Consider the following 20,117-nt stretch of genomic DNA (forward strand, 5'->3'; position numbering starts at 1 on the left):
TCGAAAGCAAAATAAATTATCTTAAATTATTATTTGCTTTAATTAGACATATATATACACGATTAACCACCAATTATTGTTCAAATGATTATGTACCATTTATGCTCAGTCAGCAGTAGAGCATCTTTAATTGATTGATTTTTATAAATAACATAGAAATAATTACCGGTATAATATGGCAGCAAATTATTGATGATCTAGAAAACTTTTCTTCGCTCTAAACTCCACAAGTTTTCCCTGAACAGTAATAAAAGGACTTAAGTACTGATGCTTTTTTAATATCTGATGTTTGCTTTGCTCTTGTTTGATTTTAATCTTGTTTGGTTAGGCCACATTTTGACATTTTATTTGCCATTGACCATTATGAAATACTTGATACCAGAATTAAATATCGCCTTTAACAGTAGCATACAACTACCACAGTATTCAACCCAATAAAGCACCCATGTCCCTATAAGCGCCCCTCCCCCTTTTTAGGCGTCAATTTCAGTTGTCCTGGCATAAATAATGACCAAAACTTTCAAAACTGTATAGGTTTGCAATAATTTCGTCTATCAAACACCTTTTCATTTTATCAATTTTTAAAAATGCCCTGGGAGCTTATTGGGTCGAATACGGTATATGTAATATGCTAATGATGAGATACTGGTCAAGGTTACTCTATTAGTGTTTTATTGTACATGTGTTTATTACAACTTAGCAACGACCTTCGTTACATGCCAGGAGAGGAATTTGCTTGACATCCACACCATTGGTTAATTATATTACTATATTTCGTAAAAATACCTATATCTTACTCAATTTTTTTTTTTAATTTCAAAATGTAATTGCTTTAAATTGAGTTTGATAATTCTGTTTGTAAAGTAAGAAGTATTATTATAGCTTTCATTTACTAGTAATACTGCACTTAGCATCACTTCCTTAACAAACACTTATGAACAGATAAATTATATGTTAACTTAATTTCCATAACACAGGTAGTCTGGCATCATTCTAATTATCACCAAGTAGTTGAATATTACCGTATTTCACCCCAAATAAGACTGCTACCCAGAGAAAAAATAAAGTTCAAAAGTGATGGATGGTCTTATTTGCAGACAACCCGTCTGATAACATCAATCTATGAGTTTAACATCTTGGATTTTTGAATGTTCTGTCATTGTTGTAGCAATTAAGATGTTCTAGCATTGATAATGATAAAAAAGACGTATGATTAAAATCAAATAAAACGTTACGAAAAATTAAAATACAAACAGGCGGCAAAAATCAAATGATTCTTCAAAGTTAACATAGACTTATGCAGGCATTATTTTGATTATTTCAACCTCCTGTTTACTGCTAGAGTCAGTTAAAGACCTGCCAGGTTTAGATGGTGTAGGAAAGCCGAGTACCCAGAGAAAAATCACCAACCAGCAGTCAGTATCTGCCTGACATGGGATTTGAACTAGCGATCAAAAGATGGAGTGCTTTTGGTTATCATGTCAGGACATCTCAACCACTCAGAAAATTTCACAACAACAACCTGATTGGGCTTTTAAACGCTGCCAACCAAATTCTATAATATCATAATCAGAACCAAGCCAAATTGAACCTTTAGGCCCCCGCCCCTCAGGCCCCAAGGGGGTCAGCCCCACCATTTTTAGTTTTCAGTCAGTACCCAATAAGGATGCTACCAGTCAAATTTTGTTAAATTCTGACCAGTCGTTATGGAGAAGAAGTTAATTGTAGACGGACAGATGACGGATACCATGGTATCGCATAATCATATAAGCTCACCTTGGTCCTTCAGCCCAGGTGATGGTCCTTCGAACCATGAGTTAAAACCTATACCCAGTCTATACATATAAACAAAAACACATACAGGGGTTTTCAATGTTTAGGTATGTGTACCAAAATACTTCACCCATCACTATACGTACACTGTGCTTTTGTTATTAAAAAACACAACATAAGATATATGTACACAACACTAATACCTCCGGATTAGAGAAATTTTTGTCCCCGAGGCGGATTGGATTGAACTGTTAGACGTCGTAATTCCTAATGCCATATATAGGTACATGGGATCAGACCGCACAAGTGTAATCGGATGGAAAGGCATACAGACATTATTCTTCAGTGCCCTGTAGATTTTTTCTCATATCAGCCCCTCGTAACATAAACAACCTACCAGGTATATAAACATTTGATGATCTAAATCATATCTGTATGAGGGATTAACGTTTATGGCTAATTCAAAACCAACAAATCCATTAGTCAACTAGGGATAAAATGACTTTAATTTAAGATAAGTTTTCAAAATTTCTTTTTGTTATTCAGAAAAAATAATTCACAGTAAATCCATAAGTCAACTAGGAATACAGTGCCTTTAAGATCAATTTTGAAACGTTTTCAATTTTTTGAAACGCCCTTGGCATATATTGGGTTAAATACGGTATATCATGCTAATTAAACACTTAAAGCCAACTCATTTATTTAGTTGTTCAAAATTACTACCAACTTACTTCAACCAAATATAGATTGGTTTAATATTGAAAAGAAAAAAACCCCAGATAGGTCTTACTCTGAACAGACAATTGCAATCACCATAAAATATCTCGGCTAATATTAGCTCTAAATGATATCCATTTAATTTTTACTATTTTTGAATAATCTTTTCAAGCGATTTCAATAGATTTATCAATGGTAAAGAAGTTTACATCCTTACCTTTCTGAACTACCAAATCAGTTTACGTTATAACGCTGCACAAGGAAGCACTTTATAGGGCTCAATGAAAATCACAGCAAATCCACTTCCTACTCAATCACTTTCTGGTTAATGATTGATTTATCAAATACAAACTTTGGTTATCAAACAACATGTGAACTGCATGAGTGTGTAATATATTGTGAGTCTGCATAGAATATGAGTTTTCATAACACACTGTAGCGGGATTGAACTGGTTTGATCATCAGTGACCAGATATAGCTCAGTGGTAGAGCATTCAGCTAGTCTTCGAAGGTCCAAGGTTCGAATTTTTTCCTCTCCAGTTACAAAATTGGCACCCAACTAAAATACCCACGGTGGTGGTATAGGAGTCTTGTATGTCGAGGGCGAAGACTTTGAAAAAGGAGGGAGGAGTGTAGCGGAATTGAACTGGGTCGATCATCGGCGACCAGATAGCTCAGTGGTCTCAGCAGTGTTGGGAGGTCCCAGGTTCGAATCCCAGTCTGGCCACTACATTTTCTTCTCTCCTGTTACAGTACATTAGGGTAGATATTAATTAAGTCAACTAAGTGTTTAGTTTGATTATTCTAACGTCTTTTTAACAGCCAGGGTCATTTAAAAAAAGCTGGAATACTCAGAGAAAAACCACTGTCCAGTAGTCAGTAACCTGGCAACTGTCCCGCATGGGATTCGAGCTCACGACCAAGAGGTGGAGGGCTTGTGGTAATATAATTAATTGATTATTAAGTCAAGTTCATAATGAAATTAAAGTCTTAGGTAAAATAAAGGTCAATGTTTGAACAAACTTTATAATATCCCCACGTACTCCAGCATGCCCCAGGCCCTGAATAACATAGGGCTTATAAGCGAACCAAAATGTAAGATGTGGATGAAAAACGCCAACCCTATTTGAAAATTTTCTGTACTCATGGTACATTTAATTTAATCTGTTACACTAAACATGCATATGCATTTTATGCTTTGAGACTCATTATTATGTTGTGATTCACATGTAATAGACTCGCAAGTTCATGTAATATACAATCCTGATGTTAGAGGCATCAAATGTTGTAAAAAATTGTTAAATCTATGGTATGGGGGCATTATTATTAGATTATAGAACTTCAACTCCTTCTCTGGAAAAGAGGAGGGGCGCTTATAGGGGAGGGGCGCTAAATATAATTAGGACAAATACAGTAAACACTATTCACATAGCTTTGATACATTTTAGACTACAGCACTCTCAGTCAGTGCGAAATGTTTGTTGTCAGTAACTGACCAAAACCCACAAAAGTCACATTACATTCTGTACCCAGATATTAAATTCTTTCAAAGCCTTCTCTATAGAACTAAATTTGACCCCAGAATTTTTCTGACACTCGATTAAAGGAATCAATACAGCTAAAAGTCAGTCACCCAGCCACAAATAATTATCTTACAGAATTATATATCATAGAGAGTATACATGGTAAGAATCTTACAATGCAAGATTTTGGTGCGAGACGTAGGAAAGCTGAAATGACAAGGCTTTGCCGAATCATCGCTCAGATTCTGTGTCGAGCACCAAAATAAACCTTGTATTGTAAGATACTAACCATGAATTCTGTTTATCCTGTAACCATTTCCTTATAGATGGCATTCAAAGTAATAGAAAGCAAATTACCAGTTATTTATTGGGTTTCACTAGAAAAAATACAGAGGAAAAGATTCATTAAACCGAATGGGAATGTATTCCTTTTAAATGCCATGGGGAAAACATAAGCACATTCACAAACAATCCAAGTAATACTACTATTCAGAGTTTAATATCACTGAAACAATATAGGAATACAATGTAGTATAAAAACAAAAATTACCAAAATAGATTTATGGCTTACTTTATACAATGATTTTATGAAAGGCTAGTCTAATTTTGTTTCAACAAAGCGCCCGCTTATTTGCTTCTTTTTTAAGTGCCCAGTGGGCGCTTCTTGGGTTGCATACGGTAAGTCAAAAACATGAACTTGATATTTTAATGTCTATAAGTTTAAACATTTGAGTAATTTATGTATCAGGTGATACTATCATAGTTATGAGTTTAGATTTCAGGGACAGTGTAAGTAAAGACATCTAATATACATTCATCATGTATAATGATTTATAATGACAAAATTTACTCCAGTATAATTAAGTTACATTGAACAAGTTCTTTTCTTCTTTTTGGACTAATAATCATGATAGTAACAAAACAATCTACTTTTTTCATAGCAAAGTCAAGTTCTCCACAACTAGATAAGGTATTGTTTGGTTTCGTTTGTATGATTTTAATGTCTTATCAACATGTACAGCCAGGGTCATTTATAAGTAATAACATGGTTAGGTTTAGATGGCGGTCAAATATGGAGTACCCAGAGAAAAACCACCAACCTGTGGTCAGTATCTGGCAACTATCGCACATGGCAATTTGAATTTGATACTAATGCTGTATTCGCCGTAATAAGCGCCCCTGCCCCTATAAGTAACCCCCATTTCTGGAGAAGAGTTGAAGTTGTATAAACGCCCCCATCCCATTTTATATCTTACTATATCCCGATTTTTTAATCATTTTTCAAATCTCGTTTTTTTTTTTTAAATAACATAACTGTCATATATTCTCATCAGTCCATCCACCAAATACAAAAAATGTATGACAACATCCATTTTCATTGAGTTGGCCCCCTGTGACGCTGCCTACCTTCAATGCTCCCTTGTCAATTTTCAGTCCTCCATATGTACAAATTCAATATATATCTACAGGTCTTAGGATTTTCAAAATCAATAAAATAGTTTGCCACCTCTTACTTTCCAAAGTCAATGAGAAATTATGCGTGACTTGGTCCTTGACAATATAGCAAGTTAAAGCTTATAGCAGGATCTTGAAGTTAAAAGGCATACGCAGAAAGTCTTTTATCCTATCAAATCTATACTAATTCATGACTGCAGTGCTGGTTTTGTAAAACTGAATTTTATCAACCCCTTTTTATCAGGGCATGTGATCTAGTGTATTTGGTATATATGTATATATATAGCATTACCATAACTGAAGCCACTATATTATTTGGTATATAATTTTGCCCCAGCTGGCAGGAATGGAGTATACATATAGGTAGCTATAGACTGGCCAGGTATTTACAGTATAAGTTGGCGTATCAACTATATAGCACTTGACATGAGCCACAAGACAGCGAGGAACATCAATAATTTATTGAACTCGGGGGGGGGGGGGGGGGTATTAGGCGGGGGTATTAGGCAACTCAATTTACCTGTACAGACATACCGGTAACTGTTTCTTTACCTATAATATATATAGCTGGTGTTTTTGTTTATAAGCCCTGAAGAACATAAATTTACATTTAAAGTGACCAAAAATAAAAAATATCAGGTACATGCTGCTATTGTATAATACACTGGATATATGTGTATTCAATCATGTTTTGGGAAAGGGTTTTGGGAAAGGAATCTATATAAGCTGTTAGATGTGCTCTAACTTGGTGAGAATTTCAACATGATATTTTCCTTCATTAATCTATTGAAAACCATCCGGTTTGATTAATTATATAAGTTTTAAAAAGCATTCAAATGGACAGACAAACATATGTATGAAGATTAAAGGCCCACTACCTTTCCGGAGCAAAATATAAAGGTTTCTTAAAAAACATTAATAACATCAGAAAATGCATACCGATGACCTAAAATAAGGTTACGACACCAAACATATGCATGATTTCCTGCGTAATATATGAAAACAGTGGAGAGTCATTTTGCTGTTTTGCCGTCTGGCGCAGTGATAGTCAACTACAGCGCGGTATTTAGGATGACGGCGGGAAACATAATACGACCCGTGTTATGAAAATAAACATTTTCTTTATTTTAATCAAATCGTTCAGAAGGTAATGATAAATGCAGTATTAACGCTAAGTTAATAATTTTTAAGACTCTACAAAAATATCGATCTTGTTTTACATTCCCATTTTAAAAATTAAAAGCCGTTTTGGAAAGGTAGTGGGCCTTTAATCATCGATGAAAATATACCTGCCTATATGTCAGTTATATATAATTACTAATAACACTAAAAAAATTAAATCAAATTAAAGATGCTCCACCGCTGACAGAGCATAAATGATATCATTTGAACAATAATTTGGTGTTTAATCATGTATATATATGCCTAATTAACAAAAAAAAATATTATAAAATAATTTATTTCGCCTTTGGTGCATGCGCAATCAGTACTTCATTCCATATAGGATATAGTGTCACAGAATTTTTTCGGGATGCAATTAATTATTTTTCATATTTTAACTTGAAGTAAAATTAGAAGCTCAAACTTTTCAATGGTGGTAATGGTGTAAAGTAAGTCACTTTTGTAACTGAAGAAAAATACTAAATCGTCTGCTCCTGTTTTTTATAGTGAAAAAATACCATTTGTCAGCGGTGGAGCATCTTTAAATAAAAAGTGTAAACCATAATTCGGCTTCATAGTCTGTCTGTATGTGCTCATTTTACTGCGTTTGAGACCTAATTATTAGGTTTGGCAGTACTCGTGCTTGCCAACCCTCCCTATTTTGGAGGGAGACTCCCGATTTTGAACCCTTATTTAAGGCCATTTTAGCAAGTCCAAATTATTTAATATTCAAAATGTCAAAAATCTTACTATACCATCAGAAAGAACAGGTCAAAATATGCAAAAATCAATCTTTACTTTCTTCATAGGGGGTTACTAAGTAGACTTTCTTGAGGTTAAAAGTTTAAACACATGAAATTACCCCCATAGGAATTTCAAAAAGTTGATAAGTATGAGTACTGCCAAAATTCAATTTAAGCTCTTATGATTATTTGTACGTGTAAAAATAAAACCTATGCATTGTCATTCTTTTGATTCTCAGAATGTTGGTAAACATTTATTGGTTAATAACATATAAAAAGCTCTTCTTGATAAGTTGGTATGAAAATTATGGCGCATTTAACTTTAAGCTTGTTTTTCAATTCCCAAATATGCTACGTTTTTTTTATACATACATATATTTAAAAGTCCCGAATTCAAATCATGTTCTCCAAAATATACTCAAAATAGTAATGGTCTTCAAGCTGACGTTCATTTCTACATCAAGTTGACAATACAATATTTTGTTAACAGAAACCAGAAACATATATTAGAGAGATTAGCACCTCCGCCGTTTATACGATCGGCAGATGTACGTCTGTATGTGCTTAGGGTTTTTCAAATATACTCCTAAATAGTGAAATACCTGTGAATAACTTTGATTTGTTACAAATGTTTCTGCAGAAACTAACCTTACTCCATTGTCATCTTGCAATTTTTAATCCACGTGGGTGTACGTCACAAGTTGAAAGCCAATATAACGGTTAATCCACATAAAATAAACTGTACCTCCTTGAATCGAAACTGCACGATATATATCCCGTTATGATTCCACCTTCCGTACGCCGAACAAATTATCAATGTCCGCGGAATCGTATGAAAAATCAATTACCACATTATCTGAATACGAGTAGAACTAAAACAGGAGTACTCCAAACAGTGGTCCGATAAATTTCTCGCCTTTATCGGGAGAAAACCAGTCTTTGTACTGTGATTAGAGGATTTAACTGGTCTGCTAGCTAGCGTAACGTACTCAATTCAGATCAATTGCCAATCTGTCACTCAGAACAGGTAAAAGTTTACAGGTAGCTATAGGTTTAAAGTGATACATTAACAAATGATATCTCGCAGGTCTGTTCAGAGTTATTTAATCTTATACTGGCCTTAATTATACAACTGGTTATTTGAGGCTTTTATATTGTAATTATGTTCTATAGTGAAACAACGGGTCTAAAGGACATATGCAACTCACCTGGAATACTAAAGCGCAGTCATGGTTTCTACAAAATCGGCTCATTTTCCTCATGGGAAGCTTTTAGGCATTGGTTGTAACATAGGTCTTCGATGTTTTGTGACGCAAAGGAGCCTGGGACTTGATTTCACGTGCTCCCACAGGTGTTGTGAACGTGACCGTGTGTTAATCTGTGACCATTTCGTATACTCCAGGGGTTACTATCATTGACGTTATATCCACCCTCTGAACTATCTCATAGTTAAACTGAAGGTAGTTCAGGAGTGACAAATCACAGGCCTGCAGAAGCTTCGTTTGGAGATTTCAAAGAGAGCGACTGCAAACATGCATGCATTCAGCCACAAACCTGAGTTATATATGCGGTCATCCTCGTGATACTGTAGGGGTTAATATCACTGACGCTATATCCGCCCCTGAACTATCTCAAAGTAAAACTGAAGGCAGTTCAGAAGACACGTACTTTGACTATTTGATGTATATCAAAGGCATTGAGTAACGATACACTGGTTGACTGTTGCTTTGAAGTTGGGCGTCGCTCTCACTGTAATCTTCAAAGGAAGTCTCTGCAGGCCTGTGATTGGTCAGTTTTTTCTCCAGAACTGCCTCCAGTTTTTAACGTCAATGATAGCAACCCCTTGGATATGGAGGCTAACTTCACACCTATTTACTCAAATATACTTTTACAATATAATTTATTATATTACATAACAATATGATAAGAATTTATTAATGAAAAAAGAACCCTGTACATAGAATTTACCCACCACAAAGATCCCTGTACATAGAATTTACCCATCACAAAGAACCCTCTACATAGAATTTACCCATCACAAAGAACCCTCTACATAGTATTTACCCATCACAAAGAACCCTCTACATAGAGTTTACCCATTACAAAAGAACCCTCTACATAGAATTTACCCATCACAAAGAACCCTCTACATAGAGTTTACCCATTACAAAAGAACCCTCTACATAGAATTTACCCATCACAAAAGAACCCTCTACATAGAATTTACCCATCACAAAAGAACCCTCTACATAGAATTTACCCATCACAAAGAACCCTCTACATAGAGTTTACCCATTACAAAAGAATCCTCTACATAGAATTTACCCATCACAAAGAACCCTCTACATAGAATTTACCCATCACAAAGAACCCTCTACATAGAGTTTACCCATTACAAAAGAATCCTCTACATAGAATTTACCCATCACAAAGAACCCTCTACATAGAGTTTACCCATCACAAAAGAACCCTCTACATAGAATTTACCCATCACATAAGAACCCTCTACATAGAATTTACCCATCACAAAAGAACCCTCTACATAGAATTTACCCATCACAAAAGAACCCTCTACATAGAATTTACCCATCACAAAAGAACCCTCTACATAGAATTTATCCATCACAAAAGAACCCTCTACATAGAATTTACCCATCACATAAGAACCCTCTACATAGAATTTACCCATCACAAAAGAACCCTCTACATAGAATTTACCCATCACAAAAGAACCCTCTACATAGAATTTACCCATCACAAAAGAACCCTCTACATAGAGTTTACCCATCACAAAGAACCCTCTACATAGAGTTTACACTTCACATAAGAACCCTCTACACAGTATTTACCTATCATAATTTAAAGAACTTTTTTACCTACATATTACCACTCCAGTCTTAATTCATGAATACTTAATAAATTACTTTAAAAGGCTTAAGTGTAATAGGGTGCATTTTAATTTGAACAGATTTGCGTAATTAACCATGAAGAACGATACACAGTACAAAAGACTAAAACTTAATCACTTGAAGGCCATTTAGCTAATCTCATATAAAATAACCTTGAAATTACAGTATAGTTCTGTAGACTGCAATATATCGAGATCAATCAGCAACACCGTTATTTCAGTGTTAGAACGCCTGGCAGTGAGGTATATTTGTTATAAGACCTAGTTATTATTAGTTATTTAGTCATTTACTCAGACCCTCTGTAAAGTGTATACACCAAATTTGGTTAAAATTGGACAATAAATAAAGTTATTGCATGGAAACCGTTTCCCGGACGCCAACGCCGACATAGTGATACCAAGTGCGCCTTGGCAACACAAAAATAGTCTAGCTACAATGTTACATTCACCAGTATTTCTATCATGTACATAGAAATCCAGAAACAACCAACTCCAATAGAAACGCATCTTCGATACTCCAGGGGTTATATCAATCACGTCATATCCACCCCTAGACTATCTGGAAATGATGGTGGCACATCTTTATGACAAGGCAGTCTTGTTTAATTTATAACGTCAACTCCAGCACCAATAAAAATCATACCATTAGCAGTAACATCTTCGTCCACAGTCGGTCTTGACAGACTGATGGAGAATAACTAGCCCGAGATACTCTGTCCCTGACACCAGACTTAGACATTGTGACTAATCCAGACATCTATCTGTCATAATGTCCAAGTCTGGTGTCAGGGCCAGAGTATCTCAGCTAGGGAATAACATGTTGTGTGTAACAGCAACTCCAGCAGAAGCTTTGTATACTGTGTACACATGAACAGGCCTTAAATCTCTAATGCAAGGTTTGTCAAAGATTGGGACCAGTAGGCCTATATCTGACAATCCATGGCCAATTGTAACCCCTTGATGAGTCAAATACTGTGTATTCCTCAAATTATTGACCTGGTTCCTGGAATACTTCAAATCGACAGACAGATATTTTTAATTTTGTATGGTACAACATGTAGCATGCCATAGAAATGTCAAGAGATGGCCTAAAGCATAGAAAAATTCTCACTCAAGCCGATGACAAGCTACACAAGATATTTGCATGTGTTCAACAATTGTAAGATTCATACTCTTAGGGATGATATTGGAGATCTCGACTCTTGTGATAAGATTCTACAGCAGTCACACAAGGCTTTGTCAAGTGTTTGACAACCTAAGAATCGTATTCCTCCAGTTGTGATTCTTTGGAGTGAAAGATTCCATTAATCTCAAACGGCCATGTCCTAGCATGTGTGATATACAGGTGTATGATTGGTCAATTACTTATGGAACCACGTTAAGAAAACAAGAGTACTACAAACAAGCAACTGGATGATGTATCTAGATATAAACACACATACTAGCAAGTGTGATTTCTACCCAACTTTCAATGTTATGAAGCTGCAGAGTTGACATGCCAGGGTTTTCAAAGGACGTCACGGTTTCCGAGGAATTTCCTGAAGACACCTAGTAAATATTTCTACAGTATGCTATGTTGAATCATAAACCAAATTAAAGATAAAGATACAGATGTATAAAAATTATCTGCCTGTCAATTGAAACTAATCCCATTACCACATCTCTGTACATTTTACCAGGCATTTTCTGGAATTGGGTAGTGTCATATAGGCTACAAGAGTTATGAACCTTGACATTACGCAAATGGGCCTCAGGATAGCAGGAACTATAACTAGTAGTCCAAAGCCCGTGGTCTACCATGGATCAATCTAGTTTTTTGGGGAAACTACCCTTTTTCAAAATAGGGGAAAAGTTTGGCGAAAAGAAGTGGAATTTGAATCTTATTTTGGTTCAAAATTATTCATTTTGACGAAAAAGTGCTGTAAAACAACTAAATTTATTTTTAGATTTAGTAAAGCAAGATTTTAAGCTCAATAATGAATAATGAAAATTTTTGAGTTTATCATTAAATATGCAGTAGCTGTATGATAAATATGAAGAAATTTGCAAACAAAAGTCTTAAAAAATTAATGAGAATAAGTTACAGGGGAAATTGTGTAAAAAAACAGTAATTTTTTAGCTTCAAATGGGGAATTTTGAAATCTTCTTTGGAAATTTAGGCCAAAGGGGAATTCATTTCTTGAGGGGAAATTTACCCATAAACGGTAATAAATCAGTCTTATTTAGAGCTAGATTGATCCCTGCCTACCAACTAACAACATAACTCTAGTATACACCAACCCCTAACTTTGTTTCGGGAGAATTACTTTAAATGAAAACATACACCCAGATTGTGAACCAGACACGTTTAATTTATTCATTGTATTTAGTCTCTCATCATCATCTTTTGTCTCTTAAGTTTCTTCTGGGAGACCTTCTTTTTAACTGGTTCATCTTCGCCGGGGCCTGGTCGCGGCACAGCCTGTTCCCTCTCTGCTAGAATCACTTCAATGTGACAAGGACTGCTCATGTAAGCTGTCAAAACAGGACATGTAAGAGTTATTTCCCTTGCTAACTACAAAGTAATTCAACACAGGACATCAGAGTTATTTCCCTTAAAGATGCTCCACCGCCGACAGAGCATAACTGATATTCACCATTTGAACAATAATTGTTGTTTAATCATGTATATATATGTCTAATTAACACAAAAAATAATAAAAAATAATTTATTTTGCCTTTGGTGCATGCGCAATCACATCCTCTATACTCCAGGGGTTCCGATCACTTACGATCTCTACACCCCTGGACTATCTCATCGTAAAACTGGAGGCAACAGAACAGAACAGGTAATTTAGTCCTTTGATGTACATCAAAAGAGCCGTATAACGGTACACTGTGGTTGACTATGTGGCTTTGAAGTTGGGAGTCGCTCTCTCTGTAGTCTTCAAAGGAAATCTTTGCTGGTCTGTGATTGGTCAAATATTTTCAGCTGAGCTGCCTTCAATTTCACTATGAGATAGTCCAGGGGTGTAGAGATCGTAAGTGATCGGAACCCCTGGAGTATCGAGGATGGCGCAATCAGTACTTCATTCTATATAAGATATAGTGCTACGAAATTTTTTCTGGATGCAATTAATTATTTTTTATATTTTTAACTTAAAGTAAAATTAAAAGCTTAATCTTTTCAATGGTGGTAATGGTGTAAAGTAAGTAACTTTTGTAACTGAAGAAAAATACTTTATCGTCTGCTCCTGTTTTTGATAGTGAAAAAATACCATTTGTCAGCGGTGGAGCATCTTTAATTACTACAAAGTAGTAAAATTTGTTTTAGTAGAGGAAAAAGTTGCAGGAATAAGTGGATATCTAAGTGCAGGATGCTATTTATAATCTGTCTTGATCTCAACATCTATTTGGAAACTCCGACAGTGATCAGCTCTTTCTTTAACAAACTGAGCCTAAAGCTGAAAACAGATGCTGGGGTCCTTCTCAGCCAGTTGATTATCTAGGTTAAGATCATTAACTTTAGTGTACTTCTGGTAAATTATTGCTTTAACCACCCTATGCATGCTTGAGAACTTACGATTGATTCGTCCGTGAGCCCTGTAGGTTCGTCGTCTCATCTTTGGGGCCTCGTTGACCATGATGTGTTCAATGACTAAATGGTCGGTGTCAAGACCCTGTAATTAACAGTATATCATTAATAGATGAAGTAGCAGACAATTAGGCTAAATTTCTACTATCGGAAAATTACATACAACAAAACACTATTACTGTGGTTTCATCCTTCCTTTGCACCTAACAGTAAGTGCAATAATATAGTATTGCATTACTGTGATTCAGAAGTCAGTACATTACAAAACAACTGTTTAATACGATAATTTATAGGCTGAACGTCTTCAATATTTGTTTAATGGCTAATTTTTCCTACATGTATATTAGATAGGTATGCATCAGAATTACTATCATTGTCATTATATCTATCCCTGGGAATGTCATGGCAAAGCTGAAGGCTCCGAATGCAAAAGCAGATGTGACAGGTAGTTTGAAGTACATTGAAAGAATTGAATAACAGTATACTGTCTTTGAAGTTGGTGTCAATGTCCCTGTAATCTTAATTTCCAACGATATTACAGGGGTGTATATAATGACAGTGATAGTAGCCATTGTAGTATTGACGAGATACACAGAGCCATGACATCAGCCACAATTGGATTTCCACCCCACCTATGCTATGCCAGTTACAAAATTTCTGTATATAATATATACATTTTCTAGACAAATACTTTAAAGTTGGTCTATGTATTTGTTTATCTCCGAAACAGCCTTCAAATAATTTTTGACAAGAAGATGGTATTTCATGTGATAATGTTTACAATCGTAGCATAGGTATTAGAAAAAATATGCATAGTTCTGCATAGTTCTTTTTCAAATAGGGTATGTAAAAACAAGGACTAAGAAAGTGCTTTCTCCCATACTGAAGTAGGTTATCCCATGGTTGCTAGTGAAAAAGACTAATATAATCTAACATGGGTCTGTGAAGTGGACAAGGATATCTCAACCCCAGTGAAAGATTTTGGCCAGACAGCCTGAGGCTTGCTGACAGATATCCGTCTACACTTGACAGACCCATGTTTGATTATCTTTCTCTCATACACAGACAAAATGCGTGGAAATTAATGACGTCCTTAACATGATGACGTTCGTGCGATAATGGCGCGATGAAATAGATGAAAACCAACTGGAATTTCTATCCTTTTTCTACTAACTATGGGAGAAGAAGAATCAAACATGGGTCTGTCAAGTGGACAGGGATATCGCAACCCTCCTGAAAGATTTTGGGCGTCAACCCTCGGCAAGCCTGGGGTTGACCAGCCAAAATCTTTCACTCGGGTTGAGATATCCCAGTACACTTGACAGACCCACATAAGATTCAATTAATCTTTTCCCTAGCAACCGAGGAACAACCTCGGGACTAAGGATGGGTGAAAACTAAAGGATTATTATATACATTATATACCTACCTTGTATTCAGCATTGCTCTCAGCATTCTTCAAAAGCTGAAGCAAAAACTCTGCACTTTTCTTGGGCCATCTACCCTGGGATGCTTTGAATGGCTTGGTCTGAAATAAAGCATAATATTTACAGTTAATAACTGATTCCTTGGATCGAATACAGTTTGTACAGTTTGATTTTATTTGTAAGTAGTGCAATTATGTAGGTCATTATAACGTTACACAAATCTTATTTTCATATGAAAGAATGTAACAACACTTAAGTAATCTTTACAGTAACACCTATTGGTTACTTATTCTTACATGTTTTTTTCTTGATCTTTCCATATATTTCTGATATATATGATATTCTACGTATGAACCGGAAGTAAGTTGGTTTATGCGCACACATGGACAGGATATGGGTCCAACTTAAACACCATTTTAAGAAGCAGCGAATCACTTGACTTTCAGTCAGAATGGCTTAAAAAGTATAGCGGCTTATAATCCGGAAAAAATGGTACGTACACCTGCTATGTAGTTGTATTAATTACCTGTGCATTCCTACCAACACCACCGTTGAATCTGCGGAAGGGAATACATTCCTTCTTGTCGATCACATTTTTAAGGTACTTGGTGGCTCTCGAGATGTGCATACGCTTGATTGCCTGAGCCGTTTCCCTGGTGTTCTGAAATTTAGAACATAAAAGATGATCCAGACAATCTTTGATATCTGCTAACAACTTTGGTTTTACCTATACAGTCAAATCTGTACTAAAGACACTCTCTATTAATTAATACTAAAGACACTCTCTATTAATTAATAAGTTCTGTACTAAAGACACTCTCTATTAATTAATAAGTTCTGTGCTAAAGACACTCTCTATTAATTAATAAGTTCTGTGCGAAAGACACTCTCTATTAATTAATAAGTTCTGTACTAAAGACACTCTCTATTAATTAATAAGTTCTGTACTAAAGACACTCTCTATCAATTAATAAGTTCTGTGCTAAAGACACTCTCTATTAATTAATAAGTTCTGTGCTAAAGACACTCTCTATTAATTAATAAGTTCTGTACTAAAGACACTCTCTATTAATTAATAAGTTCTGTGCTAAAGACACTCTCTATTAATTAATAAGTTCTGTGCTAAAGACACTCTCGATTAATTAATAAGTTCTGTACTAAAGACACTCTCTATTAATTAATAAGTGACTGGTGTTTACAAACATTTGTTACATCAAGCACTTATAAATTATACACAGAATAGGTCAAACTATGTTTTGCAATATTTTGTGACCCTCAGGAAGAATACCTCTATCCTTCACATCCACATAATAAGAGTCTTGTAATATTTAGCAGGAGGAAAAGAAATAATTTAACAAAGTAAGATTTACATCTTCAGCGTTTGACGAAAATAGTATGCGATACAGATTCCAGCTGATTTGGATGACTGATCAAATATTATTGTAAATTCATCTCTTAATGCATTTCTAGAAATGTCTGTATTTGTTCCAATTGGTAGTCCCCTTAACACCTGACAATGTTGAAGCCCTTACCTTGAAGTGAACTCTGAGGTATGAACCCCTAGCCTTGGCAGCTAAAAAGGAAAATAGAAAGAACTGATGAATACACATCAATGTTGCCTATTGTAAATTATGTACAGTTGTGTGTTATAAATAATGATAATGGTAACTGATGTTTCTTAAAATCTAAATACACTAGCATCAAAAAGAGCTAGAAATATATTATTTACCCAAAGGAATTTTTACAATTTGAGTTTAAAAAATCTAATATATTTTCTGTCATAGTTAAAAATTTGTAGGTCATTCCTTATATGGTAAAGTTGCCATATTTATATATATAATTGGAGCACAAGACTTTCTAACTTTCCAAGTGAGCAGTGTCAGAGATATGAGCCATTGAAATGTGATTACAAACATGATTTAAACATGAAGGTGGGCGATATAAATAAATAACGGGTTTATGTTAGAAATATTGTATATTGTTAATGTAATCTAATTGCAAATTACTTGAATGGACACACATGAATTGTATCATTTTCATCACTGGACGATTTACAACATTACAGTCAATGGTACAGAATTGTACATAGCTCTGATGACAATAATCTGGCAGTAATCTTTCGTCTGTTGTTCAGAGCTATGTCATTGCAGCTGATGGGATGCTTCTAAACAAAGCATAATGGGTATCAATAAGTAAATGAATAACAGTTTTACTAATTATTCAAAACTTACACTTTGTGGGGTTCTCAGGCTCTGACGAATATCGTGTCATATTGTCGGCTGGTTCTGAAAAAAATGAATGATATCAGTTGATATTGACCATTTATAATGGACCAATGTGTAAAATACATATAAAAATTGCATGGTCAGTACAATTTCATATCCTGGCGGCGATTTTCTCTATAATTTCAGGGGTCTGTACCTTTGCAATGGAACAATACATTGCATCTTTCTTGAAACATGTATATTTTTTAGTTTTTTTTCTTCTTTAATTGGGAAAATATTTGCATAAAATTGGGAAAATACAGCAAAATATCTCTAGCGGAAGGATCAAGGCTTTATTCAGCCCCATATGTCCCTAAGAAAATAAAATTCCATTATTTCCTATGGACTTATGAAAATATAACTTCTAAAAACAGCTAACTGTTAGTATGTATTTAGTCAAGACATATGTAAGGTTGTTATACATTTCCGAGTGATCACAGATTTATTACAAAATAATGCCAAAAGCAAGTTTCATCAAAATGTTATTACTTTCTGTAGGTCTTTGTTACAAACTTGTCAATCCTATCTGACGCAGAACACTGGCTTACAATATAACAACACGTTTGCTTCAATTTCAAAATACACACAACAAAATATTGTCAACACAAGCCACTCTACACTTAAGTCCACACGACATGTACGGATCAGCCGTATCTAATGCATATATGGAAAATAAACTTAGCATGGTCTGCATAACGGTGATGCTTTTAACGACACATTATATTTAACATTACACAGTTAGATTTGACGAGAAAAAGTTTTGTTTCGATGGTTGTAGGTTTCACTTCACATTTTCATAATAGAATTTGGGAATGAAAACGGACAAAATAACGTGTCATAGCAGATCAAATATTAATAGCAACATTTAATTTTTGTTTATGCGACATGATAAACAGAATATATGCTTAGATGATGGAGATTCATGTGGATTTTTCGGGCACGATAAATATCTACACATTCTCACCCTATAGTGAGCCGGAAGAGGAAGTTGGTATTTTACTACGATGTTACTTCGCACACGCTAATGAAACCTCATAAGAACGCATATATGTACAGATTACCATGTAGCAACAGGTCAAAAGAACCCTTAATTTTGTTTCTATATTTCAATTTTTGTCGACAAAAATATTATTAAATGAGAAATATTGAAATTTATTATTACATTATGGGATTTATAAGTCTCATATATACGTCCTTGTTACATAATACGTACATATAATCGTGCAAATGCATTTCAAGAATTGATATGAAATCTTGATTTATTTAATTCTGAGACTGTAAGGATTACTTTTCCAGAGTACAATAGTGAACTTTTTAATATTACATTATTTTTACATCATCTGTCATATTTTGTAATGATTTTAAATTTGTTTCTCGTGGAATCATAATGACTAAATTGTAACATCAGAGACTAGATGCTCCACCGCCGACAGAGCATGTAAATGATATCCATCACTTGAACAATAATTGGTGTTTGATCTGGTATATATATGTCTAATTAACACAAAAAATAATATAAAACAATTTATTTTGCCTTTGGTGCATGCGCAATCAGTACTTCATTCCATATAGGATATAGTGCCACGGAATTTTTTCGGGATGCATTTTTTTTTTTTTTTTTTTTTTTTTTTTAATTTTAACTTGAAGTAAAATGGTGTAAAGTTAGTTACTTTTGTAACTGATGAAAAGTACTAAATCGTCTGCTTCTGTTTTTGATTGTGAAAAAATACCATTTGTCAGCGGTGGAGCATATTTAAGAAATTGGAGACTTAACACACATACAAAAAATATATAGTTTATTTTCATTAGCAAATAGAAACGTATATGTTTTAGATAGACTTACTTGATAGGATCAAACAACAAGTCACAAATCTTGGTATTTTAAACGATTGTTTGAGTGTAAAAACGGTCAACATTTAGTTTGGTAACTTCGCTAACCATAGAAGGTATTTAGTGCGATCGACGCTCTCTCCGAAACAGCTAGTTTCAGGTAGAGTATCGTACTGAATACTAATGGCTAGCGAAGTTGATACATGTACAAAATGTAGATCGGAGTAATTCGCTTGATAAGATGTGTTTGAAAATTGTTTACTCCCATTTTAAAAAGTTGCCTCCTTAGAGTTTGTGGAATATATCGTATGGTATGCTCAGTGAATACTGATGCCATGGGATCTGAGAATAAATTAGTTTATATAATTATGGACCCACAAGAGTACTCTACATAGTACTACTTGTGGCGTAGGAAGATGAAACGGGGGGGGGGGGGGGGGGCAAAGGTCCTCAATATATTGTAACCCCCTTTCTTCTCCCCCCCCCCCCCCCCCCCCCCCCCCCCCCCCCCCCCCCCCCCACCGCCGCCGCACCTACAGGAGGAGATTAATTCAACACACAACCATATACTCTATATACTTTTTCATATATCATTAAATATAATCCTTGTACACATTTATAGACAGCGGGGTCGCTAAAAGGAAATTAACTACATTGTATATGCAATGGCCAAATTAGCGTGTAAGCGCCGAAGGCCGACCCCGGGAAAAATATTACGATTTAGAATGGTTGAGATGAGTTT

The 20,117-nt window shown here is 35.0% G+C and overlaps 1 protein-coding gene across 1 annotated transcript; it reads right to left on the reverse strand.

The window, feature by feature from the left end:
• Positions 1-12,610: 12,610 nt before the first annotated feature.
• LOC138333860 (large ribosomal subunit protein uL22-like) lies at positions 12,611-17,649 on the reverse strand. Its single transcript, XM_069282494.1, has 6 exons — positions 17,513-17,649; positions 16,814-16,854; positions 15,808-15,942; positions 15,284-15,382; positions 13,843-13,939; positions 12,611-12,794 (listed from the first exon to the last, which is right to left on the reverse strand). Exons 1-6 carry the CDS (start codon positions 17,550-17,552, stop codon positions 12,646-12,648), a joined length of 561 nt encoding a protein of 186 aa, XP_069138595.1. The 5' UTR covers positions 17,553-17,649; the 3' UTR covers positions 12,611-12,645.
• Between the last annotated feature and the right edge of the window lie 2,468 nt (positions 17,650-20,117).

The sequence above is a fragment of the Argopecten irradians genome, chromosome 10 (assembly GCF_041381155.1).
Source record: "Argopecten irradians isolate NY chromosome 10, Ai_NY, whole genome shotgun sequence".
Lineage (NCBI taxonomy): Eukaryota > Metazoa > Mollusca > Bivalvia > Pectinida > Pectinidae > Argopecten > Argopecten irradians.

What these genes read in the sequence shown, in the direction of transcription:
- LOC138333860 (XM_069282494.1), bottom strand. Translation starts at nt 17,552, where the DNA reads ATGACACGATATTCGTCAGAGCCTGAGAACCCCACAAAGT. An exon ending in GTGTTGGTAGGAATGCACAG is followed by an intron (nt 15,383 to 15,807) that starts GTAATTAATACA and finishes GCTTTATTTCAG; the next exon opens with ACCAAGCCATTCAAAGCATC. An exon ending in GGCTCACGGACGAATCAATC is followed by an intron (nt 12,795 to 13,842) that starts GTAAGTTCTCAA and finishes CTGTTTTGACAG; the next exon opens with CTTACATGAGCAGTCCTTGT.